The following is an 8,325-nucleotide window of genomic DNA, read 5'->3' as shown; positions in this document are numbered from 1 at the left end:
ATAGCTCCATGAAACTAAAGAGATCGTAAGCCACATCTGTCATTTTCTTTTCTTCCACTTCTGCAATTAGGCAGAAAGTGGGATTGAAGCTTGCACATTATGGTCCCCAGTGCACAATTTATTAAGTTTAACATTTATTCTCGTGAAACCAGCGAAAAGAAACTCCCATGAGAAACGCAATCCCAAAAAAGTTGTTAGCATCTATACCAGAGGAATTGGTAAGAGAAAATAGAAGAGTGAAAACTATAACTAGTATTAATTTTTAAATGAAAAAACAAGGAACATAAAAAACCGATAGCATGAAGTGACCTACTTCCTCAATTAGTTTGTACACTTGAAACGCTTTTTACACTTATGCAACAACTTGCATATGCTCGCTTGAATGAAACAAGAGCTTTAATGAGAAAAAAAACGTAGAAACCAAAGGCAGGGCAATCAACATCACCTTTTCTGCTCATTAATCCAAACAGTTGAAAACAAGTATTGACTTTGCAGGTTGGTTGGCTCAACCAATCCATATATCCGGCACCAAACCAGAGAATGGTAATGGTAAATAAATCATCTTAATTTCTGAACAAATTATTGCTATTAGACATTTATGAGGTAAACAAGTGCCAGTGATGCTCTGTAGGTAAATTCTCCTTGATCTTTTCAAGCCGTTTAAGGATCTCTATGAAGGATGGTCTCTGACTCATGTCATGAGCCCAACACTGCTCTGTTAACCTAATAAGAACATGAAAGGCCAAAGTCTATAAGATTTAATTATATGATCGAGGCATGCTTTAAACGAAATAAATGTTTACTTGCTATAACTTCTAATAGCCTAATTTACATAGCATTTCAGAACCTCTAAATAAATGATCACAAAAAGAGTTAAATCATATTTATGGCTATGCTAGTCACACTTGGGGTTTGTGAAATAGGAAGTACTAAGCTGCAACAATAATCATATAATTGGTCAATGTTCTTCCATGTATGGTGAACGCGGGAAAAATCATAACCATTATTAACCACCCCTTTAATTTTTTTATAGTCTATAATAATTAGTCAGACTTCAGAGATAAAGCATGCTGCCCACACAAAGTAAGATCATAGATGCCGAATAAGTGTAATAAAGGTAAAAGATGGGACAACAAACTAAGATGCCTTTCGTGATTTTAAAGGCAATATACAACAGTAAGCCTAGTAATGGCGTATCACATGGCTTAGATATCACAGAACATTTAAAAACACACTAGAGCATGTGCAGTTGAAAATCTCAAATCAAACCAAAACGAGTTTGAAACAAAGCAAAGAAGAAAGTAATCCCAAGTCAGATGTTGAACAAATGGGAGGTCATATTTTGAATGTCGAGGATATGATTAATTGTAGGAATGAATTGCTCTGACATGAGATATCTTCTCTAATGAAAGCATGTTGGAAAGTACTCATATAAGACCCATCTAAGTAGGTGCTTCCAATAGTACCATTTTTAAGATATCAACTTTCCTTTTCATAGCTCCTCCCAAAGTGAAATTAGACCACATTATCCACCTAATTTTAAGCCAGGACGCATGTGGCCTACATTTGAGACCTTTTTTTTAGAGTTGTAAAGGACCTAGTCGCTTAAAAGCTTCAACTATTTGGTGCAAGCCTAGAAATGATTTATATGTCGCAAAAATGGCTTGTTATGTGAAAGCCATTTTAGGCTTCAAGTGTGAACAATCATAGAAACCCACTTAGAAGAATGATAACAAGCTCTTGACCACTTGGTCAAAGAGAGCATGATACCATGTCAAGAACTAGCGTTCATAATAGAGTGCTGTGAAATTGGATAAAAGAAATGTATCAGACTTACTCTTGCAATTCAGGGGTATAACCCTTTGCCCGAAAATGAGGCCTGTGTCCCTCTGCAGCGTATTTTGCTCCTTCATAAGGTTCACGACTTGCAAAAGGTGGTTCACCTTCAAGCATCTGCACGAGATAAGGATATCATGCATTAAAATTAGCTTCAAATTGTATCACATAAAACTTTAGTATTTAAGCAAGCAGAATTACCTCATATAAAATCATTGCAAAGGAGTACACATCAACCTTCTTATCATATCTCCGATGTTTGAAAACTTCAGGAGCCATGTAGCGGTCTTTTTTTTTTAATCCCCGAGAAGAAGGAAATTAAATTAAGTTTTGCACAAGAATGGGAACTAACACTTAAAAAGAAACTCTGAGAATACTCACAGCTCCCAGTTTCACCAGTCATCTTGTATACATCATGAGAACTCTGGACCGTGATAAGCTTACTCAATCCAAAATCTCCAACTTTTAAATGGTCGGCACTAGAATTGACTAAAAGAACATTCCTGAAATTTCAGAAAATAAACTTCAACATATAATACAAAGGCTTCTTAATTCCAGCTGCATGTGTTTTACGACATAAAATTTTGTCGATCTAGTTTCTTCAATTTGTTCATAAGCAATACATCATAACATAATGTATGTAGCAGCCTAGCAGGCTATCCATAATAATATTTTCATATATAGGTTGCAAATAACCAACTTACCTTGGCTTTAAGTCTCGATGAATTATAACATTTGGTTCATTGTGAAGATAGGCCATTCCTCTACAAAAACAATATTCACAAAATGTATATTAGCATCGTGAATTCGTGATGAGATTAAGTGAAGCTGAATTTAAACAAATTCTTCTAGATTTCCTAATTCTATTATCTCAGATGATAAAATACAGAATGCTATGAATTTGGATTAGTGATACACTGGTCATAGTATTCTATAGGGATCAAGGAGGCTAGCCAAAGCCAAATACAACTGATACATTTGTGATTCATGTTGGTCCAATGACAAGAGCTTGGGCTATGAGAGGTAAAGGCACTATGGCAAACCTAGTTGCTAAAATTCGTACAACAGTCATGGTTAGGCCATGTTTTTTTTTTTAAAGTCGTTTAGGCCATGTTTTTTTTTTTAAAGTCGTTTAGGCTATGTTATAAAGTGAAGCAAGACATAATGAGGTGAAATTAATATGAGCCTTGCAAAGTCAACAAGGCCATGTTGGTCCAATGACAAGAGCTTGGGCTATGAGAGGTAAAGGGACTATGGCAAACCTAGTTGCTAAAATTCGTACAACAGTCATGGTAGCAATGGGACAGCATGGGTCTACTAGATTGAAGCTTTGAAAGACTAAACGGAGTAGTTTAGGCTATTTTTTTTTAAAAGTCGTTTAGGCTATGTTATAAAGTGATCAAGACATAAATAATGAGGTGAAATTAATATGAGCCTTGCAAAGTCAACAAGGCCATGTTAGTCCAATGACAAGAGCTTGGGCTATGAGAAGTAAAGGGACTATGGCAAACATAGTTGCTAAAATTCGTACAACAGTCATGGTAGCAATGGGACAGCATGGGTCTACTAGATTGAAGCTTTGAAAGACTAACGGAGTAGTTTAGGCCATGTTTTTTTTTTAAAAGTCGTTTAGGCTATGTTATAAAGTGAAGCAAGACATAAATAATGCGGTGAAATTAATATGAGCCTTGCAAAGTCAACAAGGCCTAATTTGGGCTGCTAGTAGTTTAGGAATACTTTTGTTAGTTAATTATGAATTTTGGACTTGTAATAGTTTAGGACTTATTTTAATTTGTTGGTTAAGGATTTTAGGTTAGCTTCCATGTTTTGAGCTTTAATTAAGACCAAAATTGTATTGGTTATGTTTTGCCTATATAAAGTAAGAAAAACATCGCCTTTAGGAGTTCAACATTACTTTGAATAAGAAATTTTGGATTCTCTTCTTAGGGGTTGTAAAATTCTACTAGAATGTTATTGAGAATCATGAGTAGAATCTTGTGGAAAGTTTCTCTCCTTAGAGTATGTGATTGCAAAAATTCTCACTGGGTCAACAAAGTTGATCAATTTTGGTTCGTCAGTGAATATTATTATGGGATTTAGGAATTAGACTCATACGTAGTCAGAATCAAATTTCAAGATTTTCTTGTGTCCACATATCTTTTATTCATCTTCTTTTCTGTATCAGTTTGGTATCTGAGGTTCCTGATTGTTAGCTAAATGTTATTTGTTTTGTGGCTTCATATTTTTAAAAAGAATAACAAAAACAATAAAGGAAAAAAACACTTCTGCATTTGATATTTATTCCTTCGAGTCATCAAATTATTTTCTTGTTTCTACATCCTTTTCTGTTAGTTGACAGTTTGCCATAGAATTGTATTGTACCTATCTCTTCTGTATCCTTATTAATTATTATGACATGGTCCTTATCAATTCTTCTTGTTTCTATTCGTAGATATCCTCATCAATTCTTCTTGTTTATGCATCATTATCTATTAGTTGTTAGTTTGTGACCATATAGTTCTCGAGCTCATCTCTTTCTTGTCCATCATTATCTATTATTTGCTCACACATGTGATAATCCAAATAATTTCCCTTATCTTTCTATAATTCTGAATTGTTTAACTTTTACTATAGCATTCTAAAAAGGAAATGAGAAAAAACGAAAATATAAATAAAAAATATTCTATTTTGATTTTTAGACCATAATAGTGTTTGGAGTGGTCCTTAGAGTGGTTTGATTGTTACTCCTTTCTAGTTTTCTTGTGCTCATAATTTTTTGTTTAGTGATCCTCTTGATTTCTCAGAAAACTTGCTACCAGGATCATACTCTTCTTGATCTTATTTAGTGAGATTTGAGCTCTCCTTTGAAGAAATTGAGTGGTGGAACTCAAATCTAGAGTGTGACATATTAGAGGGTAAGAGCCAAATCAGGTGAATAAATATGAGCGTGTGAGATCATTATTTGAGTGCATACACATGAAAATATTATTGTGTGACTTTCTTTTTTGTTCACTAACATTTTATGCAGAGATTTTATCATGACTTCTAAATCAAGATACATGAAAGAATAAGATGTTGCATTATCTTGAAAGCTATGCATCAACAATTAGAACACATGATACTGTGTTATAAGAAATAAAGGAAGGACTGCATAGGAAGAGTAAGCAAATTACAAACTTAAAATGAAATTTAGGACGGATAACGGTGGAAGTTGGCAAGTTAGCTGATATCCTGATTATAGAGAGGACTTTGAACAATAAGAGTGAATTTGAAGGTTTCTAGCCTAGAAGGGGTAGAAGAGAAACAAGGAGCTTCTGTGGCAGGAGCAAATGTCACAGTTCTTCAACAAACTGCCAGGTGTTATATAACAGATGTAAAGATAATAGGAGAGCACTTTTGGGCTAATTTGTTTTTTATGTGCTTAATTGTTCATAGGTAAGATAATTTTCTCCTATCCTCCTCTTATGTATTTCTCTTCTATTCTTAATAATTTCCTTTTAGAAGATAAAAATAAGAAAAGATAAATATGGTAAGACACCATACCTGACAATATCCATGGAAAAGCTGATAGCAGTTGCAGGACTAAGCGCGCCTTTTTCTTTGAGGTACTGATGAAGATCACCCTATATATGAATGAAACAGAAATTCAATTTAAAGCATAAGTTTGTTAAACCAAAAACTAGGTGTACATCTGAAGGAATTATGTTTTATTTGCATACCCCTCTTAGATACTCAGTAATTAGCATAAGGGGTTTCCTGTCAGTAACAGCTCCAAGAAACTGAACAATATTGGGGTGCCGAAGCTTCACCAACAAATTAACCTCATGCCTGAAGTCCTGACTGTATAAAAATTAACACACAAAATATGAGATATCATAAAAAAAAAACTGGGACAGAGAAAATATGATTTATATTGCTGCAACCCCCCTCCCCTTCCCATGGTTTTGATAATTCATCATACACAGACATAACTAACCATCCAAATATCCAATCTGTTAGAATAAATCATTTGGCCCTAAAGAGGTAGTAGGTTTAATCTGAGCAAAATGCATTTAGCAAAAACAGTTCAATTACTAGCCAATATCTCTCCATATAGCCCCGAGTAAAACTTGACAGATGACAGGTAAGAGAAAGTCATTAGACCTTAGTTTTAACAATTTCTCCAGTCACAATCACAAGCAATCAAAAGACATTCACATCACAGATAACAACTAACTAGCAGCAACCAAATTGAAGACAAAATACTAGAGACGAAAGAAAGAATCTCACATCACCAATCTATCTTCGGAAAGAGATGGAAGAATACGTTTAACAGCAACTGGTGTTCCACGCCAATGGGCTTTTAAAATCTCACCAAAAGACCCCTTCACGAAACATACAAGAAAATAATTTAAGTCATTGAAAAAAAAAAAGCTAAAGTCTTGTACTCTTGTTTGTTTATTATTTTTTTAAAAACAGTTTTGTATTTTCTAAAATTTGCTTGTCCCCTGAGCACCGATCGAGCACATTTGAAAGTGCTTGTCTCTTGACCACATTTCTATTTTCTAAAATCTTGTCCTCTGAACAATTAAAACAGAGCATTTGAACAAAACAGAAGAAGATGAAAAGAAAACATCTCTTTCAGTTGTTTCTGTTTTTTGGTTTTTAAAACACTTGTTTTGTAAAAAGAAAAAGAATTGAAGCTTAGAGTGTTTGGTTTGGTGGTGAGGGACCCAAAATCAAGGTGGCACCTTGAAAAAGCTGGAAGCAACTTAGTGTTGCTTTGCCTTCAATGTAGAAAATCATAACTGATTTTGGCAAAAGTGAAAGCATTAATAGATTGCTGATTAGTGTAAATTTGTTTTCAATATAAAAAAAAAGTGAGAGGGATCAAACAGGCCGCAAGTTGTTCTTTTCTTCCCACAATCAGCCATAAACAAAGCTGAAAACCGATGACTGTCCTTCGATGATGATTTCACAACAACAATTCAACTCACTATCAAACTTGCAACTCTAGGTACTAAAGCATACAATTAATCTAAGTTTAAGAAACACTTGCTGAAATGTAATAGTGGAACAAAGAGTTGACCAAAATAAACTCCACGGAAACAGAGAAAAAACGCAGAGGCGAAACCTACCTTCCCGATTCGCACCGAGTTGGAGAAGTCAAGCTCGGTCGGCTCGACTTCCCAATCACACTTGTTTGGCAACGGCGGCGCCACCGGCTTCGGCTCGAAATGGCTTCCATTTTGCCCCTGCCACCATCCATCATCACAGTTTAAATCTCAACAACTTCACTCATAATCCAAGGTTTTAAATATCGGTTGTGATTTCGTCGCGTGTGTTAATATCGAGGCAAATCGCGGATAAATGTGAACCGTTTTTTAAAATCTTGATCATCACTGAATACAAAAGTTAGACACAAAAAAAAAAAAAAGAAAGAAAAGAAACTCACAAAAGACAAGCCACCATGCGATTGCAAAAGCTCGATCACATTACTCTTCTTAGCTCCCTCCGCATCCGCCAGAGGCTGTCCAAAATTTCCAAAACCTAAATTTCATTCACTCATTTCTTCTTCACAACGAATCATACTATCATACAGTAACAAAAATAATTATAATAAATTAATAATAATAATAATAATTAGGAATGTTATTAGTATGTATGATGATTACGGTGTTTTTCCAGCGATCTTGCGCGTTGACGTCGGCGCCGAACTCGATGAGACAGGTGGCGACGTCGATCCAGCCGTGGAGCGACGCCACGTGGAGCGGCGTGCGGTTGTCGTAGTCTCTGGCCTTGACGAGCGAGGGATCCTCCTGGAGGAGCTTCCGCACAGCTGCGGCGTCGTTTTGGTGCGCGTGCCAGAGTATCAGCGACGTGCGACTCACTCTCTGCTTCTCCTTCTCCTTCTCACTGCTGTGGCTGCTGCTACTACCCGAACTCATCGCTTTTCTTCTTCGAACTTGAACCCGAATCGAAGAACGGTTCGGTTTATTCAAGCGTCGGTTACTTCTTCTTCTTCTTCCGCGTTCTATTATAATTTGGTTTTGGTTGGTGTTGGTCCTTTACCTCAACGATATCTTTAATGTCAACTCAGAAACTACTTTTTTTCTTCTCGTAATTCGTAAATTTCGTCGGGGGGGAATAAAGCGCGTGGGGTATATTATGTGTATATGCTTTGCTTACGCTGTCACAGGGTCACCTTGTCAGTTACCGTTTAACTTTAACTGCTTCAACTGTATCTTAAAAAAAAAAAAGCTTTAACCTCTTCAACTGAAACCGGGGATTTACTTGAATGGATAATTTTACTGTTTCACCTTGTCTCATCGTAGTTATGAATCAACGATAATATGCATTTTAATATAATATACGTCACATTAATTATATAAATTACGTAATCCTTACTCATCGAACTTATCACTTGTTTATGAAGTCTCTCTGGACCGTGACGAATGACGACGAAGTTAAAAGATTTGGATTGGAGAGATTTTGGCCTTATCGTTAACT

General features: G+C 35.6%; 1 protein-coding gene across 1 annotated transcript; it reads right to left on the bottom strand.

The window, feature by feature from the left end:
* Window positions 1–429: 429 nt before the first annotated feature.
* Window positions 430–7,983, bottom strand: LOC100793237 (integrin-linked protein kinase 1). Its single transcript, XM_003556715.5, has 11 exons — window positions 7,491–7,983; window positions 7,271–7,345; window positions 6,954–7,070; window positions 6,106–6,200; window positions 5,556–5,676; window positions 5,380–5,459; window positions 2,541–2,600; window positions 2,218–2,339; window positions 2,038–2,123; window positions 1,838–1,953; window positions 430–723 (listed from the first exon to the last, which is right to left on the bottom strand). The coding sequence occupies exons 1-11, from the start codon at window positions 7,761–7,763 to the stop codon at window positions 597–599; spliced, it is 1,272 nt and encodes a 423-aa protein (XP_003556763.1). The 5' UTR covers window positions 7,764–7,983; the 3' UTR covers window positions 430–596.
* Between the last annotated feature and the right edge of the window lie 342 nt (window positions 7,984–8,325).

The sequence above is a fragment of the Glycine max genome, chromosome 20 (assembly GCF_000004515.6).
Source record: "Glycine max cultivar Williams 82 chromosome 20, Glycine_max_v4.0, whole genome shotgun sequence".
NCBI lineage: Eukaryota > Viridiplantae > Streptophyta > Magnoliopsida > Fabales > Fabaceae > Glycine > Glycine max.
This window is presented reverse-complemented; position numbering and strand designations above follow the sequence as displayed.

Bases quoted from the DNA above. Each gene is read 5' to 3' on its own strand.
- LOC100793237 (XM_003556715.5), bottom strand. From the start codon at position 7,763: ATGAGTTCGGGTAGTAGCAGCAGCCACAGCAGTGAGAAGGAGAAGGAG. The intron at 7,071-7,270 runs GTGAGTTTCTTT...GGATGGTGGCAG, and splicing joins CGCATGGTGGCTTGTCTTTT to GGGCAAAATGGAAGCCATTT. The intron at 2,340-2,540 runs GTAAGTTGGTTA...CTGAAATTTCAG, and splicing joins CATCGAGACTTAAAGCCAAG to GAATGTTCTTTTAGTCAATT.